The 17,273-nt window shown below is 42.2% G+C and overlaps 2 protein-coding genes across 3 annotated transcripts in view; one reads left to right on the top strand and one right to left on the bottom strand.

Moving 5' to 3' along the window:
• Window positions 1-7,159, top strand: part of LOC146643614 (dolichyl-diphosphooligosaccharide--protein glycosyltransferase subunit STT3B) — a 108,832-nt gene extending 101,673 nt beyond the window's left edge. The window contains exons 14-16 of the mRNA XM_085396657.1: window positions 1,991-2,104; window positions 5,683-5,889; window positions 6,040-7,159. Of these exons, the coding sequence (XP_085252783.1) occupies window positions 1,991-2,104; window positions 5,683-5,889; window positions 6,040-6,114 (396 nt within the window). The 3' untranslated portion in view covers window positions 6,115-7,159. The remainder of the gene's footprint in view (window positions 1-1,990; window positions 2,105-5,682; window positions 5,890-6,039) is intronic.
• A 4,463-nt stretch (window positions 7,160-11,622) lies between these two features.
• The window catches only part of osbpl10a (oxysterol binding protein-like 10a), a 94,935-nt gene continuing 89,284 nt past the window's right edge, over window positions 11,623-17,273 (bottom strand). For both annotated transcript variants that reach the window (XM_085396659.1, XM_085396658.1), the window contains exons 11-13: window positions 16,358-16,540; window positions 16,114-16,267; window positions 11,623-12,895 (exon numbers count right to left, since the gene is read on the bottom strand). In XM_085396659.1, coding sequence (XP_085252785.1) covers window positions 12,851-12,895; window positions 16,114-16,267; window positions 16,358-16,540 — 382 coding nt within the window. In that variant the 3' untranslated portion in view covers window positions 11,623-12,850. The remainder of the gene's footprint in view (window positions 12,896-16,113; window positions 16,268-16,357; window positions 16,541-17,273) is intronic.

Here is a 17,273-nt window from a genome sequence, read left to right as displayed (position 1 = left end):
CTGCTAATAGTCTCAGACTGCAAACCAGATTTTACCCATTTATACACACTTCCAGAGTGCTCTTTGTTAAGGGAGACTTACTGTGCTCATTTCCAACGCCACATTTTTATTCTTGAATAAGTGTGGCTGTGTGTGTTCCAGAGCTCTTGCACTGGGCCTTGGTGCCATCTACCATTTCATCCACTACCTGAAATGAGCTTTAACTCCTCTTGCTTCAGCACCAGCCTCTTTTCGTCATTTATCTTGGAATTGGGTGCCCCTCGTAAACAGCAGGTTAGCAGGGTTAGAGCTGTGTGTGTGTGAGATGAACAGATTAAGGATATCCGCTCTCACTGACATCATGAGGAGACGAGAGTAGAAAGTGGAAAGATGTTTAATACCCTGACCCCTGGCTGTCAGGAATGATCTGTAAATATACAAATTTATTGCAGGTAGTATGATGGAAAAAATGAATTTATAATAGAAAATAAGGAAAATGATAATAGATCTACTTTAATGAATACAACAAATTTGTTCTTTTGCATCATGGATATACAGATTTGGCATTTAGTGTCTTGTGGCAGAACATACTGACTGGAGGAAGTGCCGACTGAATCACAGGCCTTTTGATTGGTGGACACCACACTCTGCCTGTTCCTGAGCCATAGTCGTGCTGTTATATTAAAGCATTTTTCTTGTCAACTTGTATGGTCAGGATTTCATTTTTTAGCATTCTGTACTTTGCTGTTGTTGCTTCCCGACTTTCAAGGTTGTTTGGCTAATTTAGTTTTTAACCGAAGAGAGAATTGCATTTTGTTACCCTTGTAACTCCGATCCAGTTTGTATTCACGCTGAATTTTTACAAAGAAAGACGAGTAAACACGAGTTTCAAGGACAGTGACGCTATTGTGTTTCATCAATACTGCTGCATTGCAAATCAGCAGAAAATCCGGCAGCGGGACTGTGGAGGCGCCAGTTTTCAGGCTTCAGTCACACAGGCCGGCGGTCGACAACCACGGGGAGAAACAAAATAATTGTGTATTGCACGGTCAGTTTGTGAGTGGTTGTTGGCAGGCACTATGTGAAATTGGTCGCAAAGAGGGGTCTACATTGTAAACCACCGTGCGGCACCACCTTGGTTTGGTCACCTTTCTGCTGCAACCAGCGTGTATCGAGCGTAATTTTTATTTTGAGCGCAAACAGTTTCTAGTTTCACTACTGCTCTGCGAGTGTTTGCAGACCAGTTGGTGCCTTCAATTCAAACTGTGGGTGACCACGGCAATCTGCTAGATACCAAAGCAATCAAAAGGAGGACTCTTTGACAGCTGCTAACACGATCTCCAGGGTCCAATCGGGGAATACAGCGAGCCCGTCCCACTGAAACCCAAGTAACGTAGCAGAAGCTACTTTAGAGCTCTGTGTGGTCATAGTAGGGTCACCACAGCAGGCAGCAACCGTTTTCTTGACACAACCCCTTTGGGGTTGTGTCAAGAAACAATTAAGCAGCAATTTAACTTGGATCAAGGTTGGAATTTTCCAGTTTAGAGGCATTTCTTATATTCTTCCTACTCCATTTAATTCAATAAGGCTGTGCTAATTGTATGAATGGCTTCAAGGAACAAACATGCTGAATATTACCTGGTTCCTCTTTAATGACAAAATACACAAAGTAGTGTATAAGCTGTGCACACATACTTGTGGTTAGGCATTGATTTTTGTGTGACTGTGGCTAGTTTAGTAGAAAATTTAGACTAATGCTGACAAAAATACATTAATTCCACAGTTATAGAGTTTGTGTGTTAGAGCTTTGAATCGTGCACTGAGATGAGTAGTTTTTAAAATGATGGCCAATTGATTACTTGAGCTGTTTAAGAGCAGTTTTTTCCCCTTTGCTGTCATTCAAATGCGTCCTCTCACCACTGCATCCATCTAGTGTGAACTTTCTACTCCTGATGCTACCTACTTTTGCCATCTGGTGATTTTTCTGGGCCCTCCTCTGTGTCTTCTTTAGGAGAGCGACTACTTCACTCCTCAGGGAGAGTTCAGAGTGGATAAGGCGGGTTCACCAACTCTGCTCAACTGCCTCATGTACAAGATGTCTTACTATCGCTTTGGTGAAATGCAGGTAAGAGGAGAAGTTCTCATTACTTCATCAGAAACTTTGCTTGTTTCTTAGAATTAGTTTTGTGTATGTGAGGACTTTTCAGGACAGAAGAGAAACCCTCCACTGAATCTTTCTGGAGTTAGGATCCACTTCACACTTACAAATGGATGAAATGATGAGCAGCTGCCACAATAAAGGAAAAACGTGTTGTATTTTATGCAACATGGAGCTTTATCAGGCAGTAACGAGCAGCTACCTCTGCCAAGCATGTAAAAACGTCTCGCTTACAGTAAAAGGCTGACAGACGGGTGGAACGGGTCTTTAAGGAGGCGCCTTAGGGAGCTCCTGAAGTTTGTAGAGGGGTTGTCGGAGGGGAACGAGAGGCTGCGAGAGGAAATATGAAGGATTGGCAGAAGCTTTGAAATGCGCCACGGCTACTTCTGGCAGGTAGCAGAGGAGAGATGAGACGGATCCTTCATGCCAGGTGCTCACATCCCTACCGTACAATCGACGCTTCCGCCATCTGCGGACAAACAGCCAAAGCTCTGCATAGCTTAAAGTGCTGTTTCTGGGTTAATGGCATGGAGAAACCGAGGCACGGAAGGAGTAGGAGGAGGACAGGATGGAGAGATCCCAAAGACAGAAAAGTGTTAGAATATGATTCCAGTTATGAAAACAAGATGTGACAAGTGTAAACTGAGGCTTGGAGGACACGAGGAAGAAGGCGATGAGCAGAGCGGAGGCAGCCATTCATGATTGTCGAGAATGCACTTTATAGTCATGGACCAATATTAAACTGTAATGCTGAGAATGCATAATAGAGAACAGAATAGAACTCATGATGAAAAGAGAACCCATGGACTGGTTACTTTGAAGCCCCCAAACTAACTCATTTAGTTCCTTTTATATTAAAATGACAGGTTAAACCGCACTAATAAAAGCACATTAAGAGGCTAAGATCTTGTTGCTGCTGATATTCTATTATTTTAAAGTCTTTGTCCTGTGGAGCAGCCTGAGGAACAATTACAGGTTAGAACACAAAGTGAGGAAATTGGACAAGAAGGAAAAACAATGGCGGGAACCTAGATGGAGGCTTTTACTTTGAGAATAGAGTTGACATATTTTCGAGGGACACAGTAACAGTTGCAGAGTAAGGAGGATGAGCAATCAAGGGCCTTTTTAGAGCAGAATTACGGGGACGAGAGGTTTTATGCTGCTCGTGGAAAGTGTAATCAAACTCACTGTTTATCTTTCATAATCGAGTTTAAAATGTTTGCTCTCGTCTTTTTCTGTTCAGACCTAATTTAGTTTGAATCTGTAGAGCTGCTTTGTGCTGAGATGGATCAAAGGTGATGCTTTAGTAGTGGGTGGAGAGGCTCCTGCCTTCCGTTTCACTTTTATTTTAGGAAACTATTTGACATTTTGGGAAATTCACTTGCAGAAAGAGTAAGATGAGAACACTGATGCTATTCGTGGCTATTCAGTTAAAACGTGGACACTGCCAGCCTGCTTCTGTCTAGAAGTAACAGAATAGCAGCGATGGGGAGGAGTGGGTTTTAGTCATTAAGCAGCTTGTAGATAATTCAACCAAAGTCTCTCTCTGGAAGAGAGCCTTGCCACTGCATCTATCTTGGCACCGCCTCTGGGTAGTTGTTTTAAAGCATCTATGTAATTGTATAGTGTAGCCTTAACGGTTGAAATCACCAGGAAATAAAAATCCGCTTATATGCCTTAACAGATTTGCTGGCTTTGATCCAAAGTAAGCTTTAAATCTCTTAAGGTGTATTTCTATTACACGTGCTCAGTTTGTACACCTTGTTACAGCTTCAATCCTGAGTGATCAGTGATCACTACTCATTCCACCAGACCACTGAATAAATGCCATGCTGATTTACATTATAGCAAGAATAAGCCGGGAGAAAGTAAAAAGGTACACTCTGGCACATCTGTACCGCAGTAACACAAAGTCTTCTGCCAACACAGTGCACATCCCACAGGTTATTAAAGTGTTCAAACACAGTTGAATGCAGGACAAAATATGAGGAGCAAGTGATGGTGTACAAAAAATGATAAAGAAACACCACACTTATTAATGCCAGTAGCCTGAGGAGGCTGTGGTGCAGCTGTTTGAGACAAGGGTCTGCACTGTTGCGAGTCAGCAGCCTTCAAAGGTTTGTTTATATTGTGATGTCTAATCTGAACTTCATACATTTTGCCCCTGAAAAATGCTAAATGAATAATAAAATCCTAAAAACGTCAATTTATTTTCTCAAAACTACTAAAAATTAAAGGTAAACGTGCCTCGAAAAATAAAATGAAACTAAAATGAATAATCTCAGTTTGTAAACTAGAATGACAACAAATAAAATAATTTAAAAAACCATTAAAAATCAAAAACTATTATAACCAGCAATATGTTTGGCTAATGTATTCATTTTTTTATTGGTGTTTGGCTCTTTAGGAGCTGGGATGGCAGCTTCTATCGTGTCTTTGTTAACATGTGTTTGGTTTGACGTCATTTATATTTCCGTGACACAAATTCAGTTCAACTTGAAGGATTTCAGTTTGTCCTCTCAGCTGGTTTCTGCTTTCTAAGCAGCTTCGGTCCAGATGAAAATGACAACAGGTGAACTGAAGAGGCAACAACAAGACGACCCCCTCAGGAAAAGAAATGGTTTTGCAGGTGGTGGGCACAACTCCTGCTCTCTCATTGTCCCACCTGACTACGTTTTCTTTTCTTGTCACCTCTGATAGTAGGAGGTGGTGCCTGGTTTCACAGGTAGTCACATTCCTTTAGGATGTCGTGTTCACATGTGCTGTCACAAGAAGGCTCACTGTGTCTCCCTGCACAGTCTCAAGCGTGCGGTGGAGATGAGGAGAGGTGAGCAGGGCTGAAAAAAGCCTTCCCCCTAAGCAGGACCTAGATCTGCATCTCTGTGCAAGAAGGAACTAGAGGAATGCTACAAGATCCCTACACAATCCTCTCTAGTGGGCTGTTCATGTGCATGCTTCTGATTGACCGGCACCATGCAGCTCAGTTGGCACTTGCCATTGTTGCCTGCAACAATTATCTGCGGAGAGACTAGGTCATCAGTGCCTGCCAGTTGTGGTATTTTCTGAATGCCAGTTGAGCTGCACTGTCTGTGATTACAGGACCCACTAAGGGACATCAGGCCCTTATGCCACCGTAGTACATGTATATCACAGCTTCATCAGAAATATGCACTTCAGTGGCCCACTAGAGGTCGATTTGTAGGGTTCTGGCAGTGCTTCTGTTCCTCCGCACATGAAGGAGCAGATACATGTTCTGCTTCCTTGGTCGATGCCCTTTTATGGGCAGCTCTCATGTGTTGGCCTGCCTCCTGGTATCTCCTCCACACTTGGCGAATCTTCTGTGGTCTAATTGTGTAACTAGTAGAGTGACAAGAACGACAGAAAAATCAGTCGAGAAGGAATTTGGGGTTGTTTTGTTGCCTCTCCAGTGTACCTCTTCCCACCTTCCTCTATAAGAAGACAAACAATTGCACTGCACAGTTTCATACGTTCCTGTCACTGATAGCTGCCAGAAAATCAGATAAATAAACCTGCTCGTCTCTCAGCTGGATTTTAGGACGCCGCCTGGCTTTGACCGGACACGTAACGTCGAGATCGGCAACAAGGACATTAAGTTCAAGTACCTGGAGGAGGCGTTCACTTCAGAGCACTGGCTGGTCAGGATCTACAAGGTGAAGGACCTGGAAAACAGAGAGCCGCTCGACCACAAGCTCCGTAGTGTCGTGCCCAAGCAGAAGTACACCTCCAAAAAGGTAACAACATAGAGCATGTGTTCATTCAGTCTTTTTATTTATTAATTCTTTAAATGTACAAAAAGTTGCTTAAAAAAATTAATTTAAATCCTACCAATTCTAATATTTACAGATGTTTTCTTTTTATTTCGACCTCATTTCTCTAACCAGACCGCCAAGAGGAAGCGAGGGCACATCAAGAACAAACTTGCCATGAAGAAGGGCAAGAAACTCCAAAAAAAATAACGGCGACGAATCGTGAACTGTAGGAGAACAAACGTGAAGAAACCTCTAAACACCAATGATGAAGAACACAGGTGCTGTTTTATCTGGCAGTTGGTCTCGGGCGCTTGTCTCTAGAGCGCCCTCGTGTGTCGAGGATGTGTCATATCTGGTTAGCTCCAGAATTGTCGTCCGTTTTTTTTGGTTTTTGGTTTTTTTATCCTGAGGATGTTTGTCTTGCGTTTTCTTCTTCTGTTTTTTTTTTTCTTTTCAATTCTTTTTTTTTTTTTTATTACTTTGTACTTGAATGTGTGGTGAGGCATAGGGCTGCTTTACTGGGTCCAGCGTTGATTTAATTTTTGTGATGTTAATTAAGTGCTTATCAGTACAGGGATCGGGTGAAGGCGAAACAAGAGAAGACTAGGAACATTTGCACCAAAGACCCATCGACCTTGCTCCGTGGCACATGTGAACTCATTACTGGGAGCGAGGAGGCGAAGCAGTGAAAGCCGAGGACTTTGTTCCTGACTCGTGTACAGTAGGACAGTATGCGGTATGGAGGAACGTCACCATCCACGCACAGCCCTTCTGTAATATTAACCTTTTTGTCATCATCTCTTTTCTGTCTTCTGCCTGGCTTCCTGACCCCTGTTTTCCCCACAGATTCTCTGGGGAGAGAAATTGGCCTAATATGTAAATATGCGATATAAAGAGAAACTGTCTAAAAGGATGATAATATATTGGATTGTTGTGGTGACTTTTTAAATATGCAGTTTCTGGGTTTTTTTTGTTTAGTTTTTTTTTTCTTCCCAGTTTTTGTGCGATTGTTTGATTTTTGTTTGACAGCATTTAGAACAGTGAATGCAATAATTCTTGTACAGAGGGGCTTGAGATTTTTGCTGACAGAATGAATTTGAATGTGAATTTTTACACACCCCCTGTTTTTCCCCCCCCTCTAAATGCATAGATTGTACATTTCTGCTGCTAGGGTTTAAAGACGGAAACAAGCAACTGTGTGTACAAAGTAGTGATTAATAAATTAGGCCTCCCTTCCTGCAGGGGGAGCTCTCTAGTTCAAGTGAGCAAAGCCTAGTGCCTCATCGCTGGTCGTCCATCGCCTGATTTTTATCTTTCCTTTTAATTTTTACGTTTGAGTTTGTGGCTGTCTACTTTTGTTTAAGCTCATCGTGTGTCAGAATGGCGGCTTCGCTGCTTCAACCAGACTGAGGCGTTGAAAACTGGAAATGTTCATAATATCTGGAAATGGACTGGTGAACTGTGAAGGGGGGGAGTGGGGGCTACATAGTATACAGGCACTGAATCTAGAAAAGATGAACTGAATGAGAAACTATAATGGACTTCCATCTCTGCCTGTAACATAAGATGGATCAGTGAGAATAAGACTAACAAATGTCTCTGTGGTACTCTGAAGCTGTGTCCCTGTCCTGTACTGTATACTACTGCTGCACTAATAGATGTTTGTACAGCAGGCGGTTGAAATAATCAATTTCCCAGTTAATGTTTTTTCCTGAAAACGGTCCTCAGAGCCAGTTGTGATGTCTTTAACTTTTTACTCATTGAAAGCATACTGAGAGTAACCCTTGAAGCTCTGAAGTGAAAGGTCAGGGCTGCTTATAAAACAAAATGATTGTGCATCAGAACTTGGTGAGGGTGGTCACTTGGAAAAACTACCCTTGGAAAAACCTGAAAACTAAGGTCTTTTAGGAGTTTTATTCTTCTCCTCTGCCAGAGTAGCTTTGCATGATTCAGTTCAAAATAATCCTTATTCTTTGAAATCTCTTCAGAGAGATTATCCTCTGTCTGAAACAAACTCTAGTGGCCTCTCTGATTTTAAGCCAACTTTATTCTGATTGGCTGAAGGTTGTTGGCTGAGATGACCACATTGGTGACATCTGCTCTGTGACATCATACAAAGCCAAGATGAGACAGAGTGCTTAATATGAGCATCCAGCATTGTATTTGTACATGAGGCTGAAAAGGAGGAAAACTTAATGGATTGAGAAGTCCACAAAATAATCACTTTTTTCTGTCTCTAAAGAGATTTGGAAGCTCCTTACGTTTTTAAAAGCTATAACAGTGACATTTTACTTTACTGAGATATTTTTAAAGCAGTAAAGTTTACAGCTGTTCATTGATCCATTCATTCTTTTGTTCAATGCAGTATTAAAAAGGGCTGCATGCTTTTGAATAGGTTAGCCTGTGGTTGCCTTTTAGTCTATCAGTTAAATTTTCTGTAAATTCTCCAGAAAAAGGTGTTTTAATTTTCCAGGTGCTGAGATTAGGTCTGTAATTGATAACAAAAAGAGTTTGGAATTACTTTGGAATAATCCACTTTAATACAGTTGGTTTTTTTTATTCTGCACCCCACATCATGTTTAGAACTGGTGAGTTGGTTCCTGATACTGATTATATTTCAGAAAAACCCCCTGATATTTATCTTTAAAAAAGACATAATATAAAATATTTCTATCCTAAGAGTGTTAGTTGGAGTATGCGGTATGCAGCTGGGACACAGCTCTGAGTGGTAGCCTATGTCTTATTCTATGGGCATTGCACTGTTCTCCGTGTGTTTGGGTTCTTAGACTCTGTCTAAAAACTAATGTGTGCACGCTTCTGTAACTTTTTTTTTCTTGATCAAAAAAGTGACACATCATGCAGATATACTTGTTTTGTCACATTTTACAAAAAATAACTTTTGTTCATATCGGGTGTTTTTTTTTTGTTTTTGTATCTGAATGCTTTGATCTCTCAAACTGTCACCGTTTGAGGCTTCAGACCTTCGACATGCCACTTCATTGTTCTGTTACACAGAGGACAGAGTTCAGACTAAGCCTTAATGTGATGTACAGTGTGCTCCTCTTTTGTGCTCATTTGTTTTGTTTGTTTAATTAGGAACAGCAGAATGGTTGCTCTGAATTTCCTCATGTCTTAGAATCTCGGTGGCATCTGTCCCCGACAACATCTTTCTTTTTTTGTTGTTGTTCTAATGCAGTCTCTTCCCACATGTGTCTGCTCATCTTCAGAGTTTACATTTTTACATTGTTGTTCTGTTCAGCCATCTTTGAATATACACTTTAAAGAAAACACTGATGTGTGTGTGTGTGTGTGTGTGTGTGTTGTTGCTGGTCTTCTCACTTTGAAAGCGTTGCATGGACCATCTGTAAATGTGACTTTAAACATAGTTGAATGCAAAATGAACCACTTGATGGCAGCATTACACTTTGGGTGAAGACTTTTGCTTCTGAGTGTGCAGCAGTACGCATAAAGAACACTCTGATTGTGGAGGGGGTGAGATCTCTTTATTTGGTGGCGGATGAGTAGCTGTTCTTCAGCCACTTATTATTTAATGCGATCTCAACTCGTGATTTCTCCAGTGAAGATACTTCACTCTATATATTTACTTTTGTGCTGAAAATAATCTCACTCTGGGCCTTAGTGCAGCTTTTGAGTTCACCCTGTCTGAAATGACCCTAGCTCACCATTTATTTGAAGTCTTCCGATTGGTTTCCCCTTGCAAACAAAAGGTTTGAACCTCAGGTGGGTGGAGCTTCTGTGCCTGAGATCACCATATTGGGGATATCGGTTCCCTCTGACATCATTAAGAGCCAAGAGTATAAAAAAAAAAGACTTAAACAGAGCCTTTAGAGCAGTCTGAAGTCTGAGCTTTTGGGCTTACAGGGTTTGCTTGCACATGTTGCTGAAACCATTATTTGCAAGAGTATGCATGTGACAGAAAATAAGGAAATGCTTGGTGAGTCCCCTTTGAGCAACGGTGCCTGGCAACAAAGCCTAAGAATGATGTATTAAAGCAGGTGGCACTTTAACTCCTGACAGTAATGAGAAGCGTTGCAGCAGTGCTTAGATGTAAAGTCTGCAGCCACACTAGCACTGCGAATCTTGGCATCGCTACAGCGATATGAGTCGGGCGGTGAATTGGCCTCATGGTGGTGCCAGAAGAAAGGACATCTCCATATAAATCAAAAGGTTTCTCTTCTACAGCTGGCACTACTTCACCAAAAGCTCAGCTTTAAATTTCAAATTATTTTAGTTTTCACCAGCTGAAGCGTAAGACTTGTAGGTGAAATTACTGTTGAAGATGATGCCACAGGCCTTTTCACTGCATGTTACAGCAGGAAAAACACAGGTGTGAAAATAAAAATTGTTTTGGGAACACATGGGGTTTTTTCCTCTCCCCTTCTGTTCTTTGCATTGGAAGAGTTTACAAATGCCATTTGCTAAGCTTGCTAGCATTAGCCGAGATTTTGGCATTCTTTCATGTCAACAAAAGAAACGATGTAACATGAAACATGTTGTGGATGCTGATGCGGGTGATATGGTGACTGTGTCCATCTTTTATATACAGCCTATGCATGCACAGTGTGCTGTGCAAAATCAAGATGTGCTGGACGAGCAGCCGAAAAAGCCGCAGCAACTGTGATGCTATCATGTAAATATGTATCCACCACCTTCACCTCCAGCTCTGAAGGGGGAAAAAAAAAAGAGGGGTCCAAACCTGGTGCTGGCACGGTGTACCTAATGAAATGTCTGATTAGTGTTAACATACTAATTGTGTAATCAGCTGATGGGGATCTAGTCAGTGGTACATATGTGGATGCTTGCTCATAGGGGCTCGTATGATTGGAGTTTTCTCTGTATTACAGGGCAGTGATGTCAAACTCATTTTACCACGAGGGACACACTTTGATCTTAAGTTAGCCGGATAAGTGAGACTCCACTTTGTGTCAGTGTACAGACGTTTAACTACACGTTTAATCCCTGGGACATCTTAGTACAAGATAATGAAGTGCCATTTCAACAGCACAAAACAATTTTTCTACATGATAAATTTAGAAAAATCAAAAAGTCAACAATGAAAAATTAACTTCTGTCCTTTTATTCTTTACTAAGTAGTTAAGTAATAAATATAGTATGACTGGCTGTGAGAGAGATGTTAATCAGGAAAAACTATCAAATTAATTAAAAAAAAATACTGTTAAAAGTCTAAAAATGTATGTCCTCATTCATATTTTGGCCAGATTGTAATCTTTGTCAGGGCAATACTGAACCCCGGGCCTAATGTTTGACACCCCTGCTGCATTGCTTTTACCTTGCAGTATAAAGCCCTGTGATGCAGCTGTGACTGCTATATAAATAAAATTGAACTGAAGTTGTATTAGCATGGCTAGGGGAAAAAAAAAGAGGTTGGCCACCTGTGACAGCTAACATGCTGTATGCACGAGTTTTGCCCGAGCCCAGATGTTCCCAGGTTTCATTAAAGAAAACATGTTTAATAATTGCTTGTTGGATTCATGTAAGGCCAAAGTCAGTGTTTGTGTAAAACAAGCTCCAACATTGGTCTAAATGTCTGACAGGTTTGTTTTTTACACATATATAATGCAGAGCATCATCATGGAGTGGGTGAGCTCATCTGCATACAAATACTGTCATACGTTAAAAACCTAAGGCGGGGTTGTGCGGTTTTCTTTCTTTTATGACAAAAAATAAACAGTGTTCATTTAAAACCTTTTTACTTTATTGTAGAAAAGCCGATCAGTCTGAATAATCGTCACATATCTCGTCAAATGTAGACATAAAAACGCGAGTACACAGTGGTATGAACCTCTTCCTGCAGTGTCCCAGTGATTGTTATTCTGGCAGACCTTCATCTTCACAGAGGCAGCCTCTTTCCCCCACCACCACCACCCCCAAAATGTGATAACATGGCTGTATGTTCCTGCAAGCTGCCTCATCCATAATCATCACCACAGCTGAAACAAAGAAGTATTAACTTCAGGAGGCACAGACGGGGTGTACAGGGGCTCCCTAATTATGGACGTGTCGTCTGAGGGGCGCAGATACAACACCGATTAGAGGAGCTCTTGGCTACAATACAAACAAACCGGTGTTTTCTTCTGGAAGAAAAAGCGTGTGATGGTGAAACGAGAGGTAGTAATGGAGCTCATCTGGTAGGCAGAGGTGATAGAGCAACATACTGTCGTAAGCATGTGTAGTAGCCATCAGTACAAGATGGGAAAGCATACTGTACAATTAAAATGTGCCAAGATACATTCATAGTGCAGACACAAACAATCAGGACCTTCACTTTCTAGTAACCTGCTGTAATATATTCTATTTTAATATATACTAAATCATCTAATATAGTACATTTGATTTTAAATAGTTTTAAATCTGCTTAGGTTTCCTTAATTCTTCTAAAGCTCTGAGAGACCCAACCTGATTGGTAAAAGCCATCGATACAAAATAGTAGATTTACTTCTATGTTAAAAGTGCTCTATAAACAAACTAATCTGGGAACTACAGTGTTATGTGTTACAGGAGATGTGATCCACTCTAACAAGGCATGAAACCTGGAACAAACACTGATTTCTGAGAAAAATGCGCTGATCATTAAAAAGAAAAATACAAAGTGGGAGACTAGTGGCAGGCGTCATAAACTATGTGTGTGTGCAAAAAAAGGCCTTGACAGGTGAAAAATAGAAATATTCTACTTTGAATACTACCAACTGTATATAAAATGTACTGCTCTCCCCAGGAGTCCCAAACTGTGGAGATCCATTTGGCACCTTGTTTGTTTCTTGTTTGTGTCGCCGTAGTGTCACTCGGTGGGGTCTGAAGGTCCATGGGGGACGCCGCTCCCCTTGTTTGACCCCCTCCCCCATCCTCCTCAGCACGGGGAACTGGAGTTGTTATAGTCCATTAGAAAGGAGCGTTTTTGATGTCAGGTTGACTTCCACAGCGGGTTATTATAGCTCCAACCATCCCCCTGCACAGGTGAGGGAGAAAAAGCCTTTTAAGAAAATAAAGCTCAAATTTGGATCAAATTACCAAAATTTACAAAGTAAGGCCCATTTAAATCCCACCCAGTGCATCTTTAAAAACGTGCAATATTGTATAAAAGCTCTTTATGCTTGATAGCATATGAAAATCAGAAATTTAGATTATAACATTATTTCCTAAAATCAATCAAAATAGGATTCAGAAAGCAGTAAAGTCCAACTTTTGAAAAGTATGCTAATTTATACACCATTACTTGGCTCATGGGCTCTTTTACCGCAAATTACTGCATCAGTGTGAGTCGAAGAGATCAGTAACACCAACGCAGTGCGCAAAGCTGAAGTCCACGTTGCTCTGTTAGCATCTGTAGTCTTCTTGATAAAGCTAGTCAGCTGATGATTGAAGCACAAAGTGCTCTAAAATCTGTGTTGATTCTGGACTTGGTAAAAACAGAGCGAACCAACCACCACCAACACCAGCAGATCACATGACAACTGCAGAAACTTCACTCTGGAGCTTGGATTCGGTGACTTCCTCTCTTCCTCCAGACTCCATGACTTTGATTTCCAATTAAAAGCAAAATTGACTTTCATCTGAAAACTTGGATCCTCATCTCTGAGAGACGCACAGTATTTGTACAGTTTGAACTGCAATGTATTCAAACTAGAAAATTCTCATAATCTGAGATAATTATTCAGTTTTTCATGTGCTGTAAGAAATAATCAGTCAATTATATATAAAAGGATGTTTCACTTCATATGGAACAAAATGTATCGTTTGGAAGTAAAAAGCAAAAAGAAAAGATGATTTTTTTTTTTTTTTTTTGCACATACACTTGTACTAGTTTTCTCTACAGGTGGTTGTGGCTCAGGAGGTAGAGCAGGTCATCTCTTCCAGTATGAATGCTAAAGTATTCTTGTGCAAGATACTGAACCCAGAGTTGCTTCTGATGTGTTTATATGTAATTGTGCATGAATGTTAGATAGAAAACACTTAGATGTAGAAAAAAAACTGCTTGTGTGCCTGAGTCATAGTGTATAACGTGCTTTACATAAGAACCAGTCCATTTCTGTAAGGTAGACAGCTCTTCCCGCTCCACCACAACCACCCACACATGCAGGGCCTTGGAGTAGGGGTATGTCACCAGGGTGCAGAGGAGGCTACCCCCCCGTCCCCTTCTGGCTGCCTCTGCCTCAATTTTATCCCACAACTTAGACATTCACATTACTCACACTCTCATTACACATACATATAGGATCTTGGGGGTGGGCACGATACACGGAGTCCAAAGTACCATCAGGGTGTACACCCCACCCCTGGCATCGTTGCCCACCTCTCAATTTTAAATACACATAGACATTGAGGGCTAGCAGGAGGGACCATGCGCTTACCTGCTGCTCTCTGGCAGGTAGCTCCATGCCCTCCTGGGTTTTAAATGCACCTTAGAACACACATGCATCAACACTACAATGAGCGGGTGGAGGGAGGTTTGGAGAGTACGCTTGGGGAGTGTGATCGTGTGTACAGCGTCTCTTTATGTCTGTCTCCACGTTGGTTGAGTGTGGAGTAAGTGCATATGAGAGCATGAGGGTGGGAATGGATGTTTGTATCTGTGTGTGCCTGTATGTCTGTGTCTATATGTCAGGTTGGGTGTCAGGCGCCACCTCTCTGGGGACATCTCAGGCCCTCCAAGGTTTGGAGGCCTATCTCCCCCTACCACCACTTCCCCTGCCAGTGGCGGACTCCCTCAGGTGTCGGTGCGTTGGTGGTTCTTTGTGTCTGGGGATGGGCGTCCAGGTACACACCGGCTCACTCCTTGGCGGCCGCTTATCGGGGCCTGGAGCCTGGGGCTCGCTCGGGCCATTTCGGAGGTGGGGTGCCCCCGGCCTCTCGGCCTGGGGCTCGGTCACTCAGGCACGGCTGGCAGCCGGCGGAGCTCACGGGCGCGTCACTGCAACTCCCCCTGGCTTCTGCTCCGCGGCTGCTGAGTGAGCCCTCATCTGGGACTCTCCTCAGCTCTTTCTGGGACAGTGGCGCGGCTGCCCCTCTGTTGGTCTTCCTTGGTCTCTTGTGTTCTGGGGGCCTCTGGATGTCTGGAGTTTTGATCTCCTCCATACCTGCTTCATGCCCTGGAGGACGGGGCTGTGGCCCCCCCACACCCTCTAGCAGATTATTACATGAAGGAACCTTTTAAAAAACAAAAAACAAGCACGTCCATGCTCACAGGTGTACACACGGGTGATCACACCCACAAACTACACCCTTTTTGGCTCCTACCTCAAAGCACACTGTGTTCTGTTGATCTTATGTGCTGCACAATAATGTTTAACATTTAGTATTTACTGTCATATTCCCATATATCATTGTGATGCTGTTTATTCTATTACTCTTGTTCTCTTCTGCTTGTTTTCTTTTTTCTTTCTCAGCAGGTGATCCAGGTGATTGATATATGCATTTTTTTTTCTCTGCCCGTTCTGTTGGTTTTTGTCTTTTGCCCTTCTCCCCCGTCCCTCTTCTCAGCTGTTTCTCTTTCCCTCTTTCTTTCTCCCCTTCTTTCCCCCAGTCAAGTCTGTCCCGTATTCAGTAAGTGAAAATAAAATAAACAATAAAAGGTGAATCAAATGGACCATTACGGCAAGGCTGGGATGGTCAATTTGGTAAAGTAAATCCGTTGGGCATCTTTCTTTGCCTTTAGACAACAATTCTGATGGCAAAAGAGCCAAACGGGACAGGCCAAAAAAAAAAAAAAAAAAAAAAAAAAAAGGTAGACAGCAATATAGTGGAAGCAAAGGTGATTAAAGCAGAACGACTTTGCGTGTTCTTCACGAGTTCTCTTTTAGTCGGTTGCCACTGCAGAAGCAAGAACTAAACCTAACATTTAGTTTGTGACCCAAAAATGTATCACCACAAAAACAGCACACAGTATAATCACACAGTTACAAGCGCTGTGTGTGCTACTAATGAGGAAAAGGGGAGAGGCGTTACCTCGAGTTAAAAATAAAGCTTACTTCTGAAACAATCAGCAAGGCTCAAAATTCTTTTGCTTGTCAGGGCGACTAAATAATGCAAAGATTTTCACTCAGATTTCACAGTAAATGAAGCGCACTGTTTATTAAATATAGTATTATGCCGTTCAGTGGGATATACTTTGAAATAGGAATGTTTACAAACTAGAGCTCAGACTGAATCTTATTGCTCTTGCAGTACCTCTTTAGTGAAGTATTTGGGCATCCAGGGTTTGTTATCAGCTGCTCTCTGCCTCTCCTCCCCTCTCTGACACTCCTCCAGTCTGTGTTTGTGCTCCGTGGCCTCGTCGATGTTCCCTTCCTTCAGCGACTTGGTGACGTTTTGCCACAACCGCCTATAAGCCAAAACACATTTAAAACCGTGTCGGAGGGCAAATGAGTGTGAAACGCTCCCAAAATGCTCACTGAACTCTGCTGCCTTTCACCTGGATTCTGTCCTCGCCTGTTTCTCCACCGGCCGCAGCTTCTTCTTGGTGACGGGAAGTTTGGTCGTGTCGATCACTTTGGTTTCCCCGCTGCTGTACGTGAACTCCAGCGTGCCGTTCCACTCTCCCTGTGCTTTGCACACGATGGTGTTGGTCGGGTTGTGCTTGACCTCTGCTGTCACCCTATGGCAGCAAGACAGAGACCGTTGTTGTTGTTGTTAAGTTAAAAGCAGCCTTTAGCAAGCAGATAGTTAAGATATATACATGCACTTAAAATCAATTAATGGGTGTTTGGGCTGTTTGTCTTCTCTGGGCTGTCAAAGCCACATCTGCCATCATTACTCTGCTCCCTGTGCTTTGAATCCCAGTGCTGCTCTTCTAGTTTGACTTTCAGACTCCCAATCTCCACCTCATTTGTTTGCTCAAAGCCTTATCCAATTCTCCACCTGCTTCATCTCCAACACTGCCAACATCTAGATTGCATGGATCGTCACCTACTACTTACTCTGCTCTGCCATTATTCAGTTTCATCAGAGTTTAATCGCCAAATAGTTCCTTTATTGAAGCAGTTTTACTAAAACTACCTTCCATACTGTGCTTACACTGTGACATCCATCTGTTGACTAAATTTAAGGAAACACGGTGAGCTTGAGCTCAAGGTGGCTCGGAATGAAACGTCTCTCAGTCCATCCACAGGAGCCTAAGGGGTCACTGAGTTGTTTGATTATGAAAACGATGTAAGTAACACGCTACGGCATTTACCATTACTGGATCTGAAGTCTACTAAATGCCTGTGGAAGATTTTGGACCAGTGTTGGGTCGCACTCTCCACCACCACTGTCAGAAAATGGTCACAAAATTTAAATGGTCGCCTGTCTTTACTTAGTCGCTAAATCACATTACTCCAATCATTTTT

The sequence above is a fragment of the Rhamphochromis longiceps genome, linkage group LG22 (genome assembly GCF_057381845.1).
Source record: "Rhamphochromis longiceps isolate RC_006_pf linkage group LG22, R_longiceps_female_GT1.1, whole genome shotgun sequence".
In the NCBI taxonomy this organism is placed as follows: Eukaryota; Metazoa; Chordata; class Actinopteri; order Cichliformes; family Cichlidae; genus Rhamphochromis; species Rhamphochromis longiceps.
This window is presented reverse-complemented; position numbering and strand designations above follow the sequence as displayed.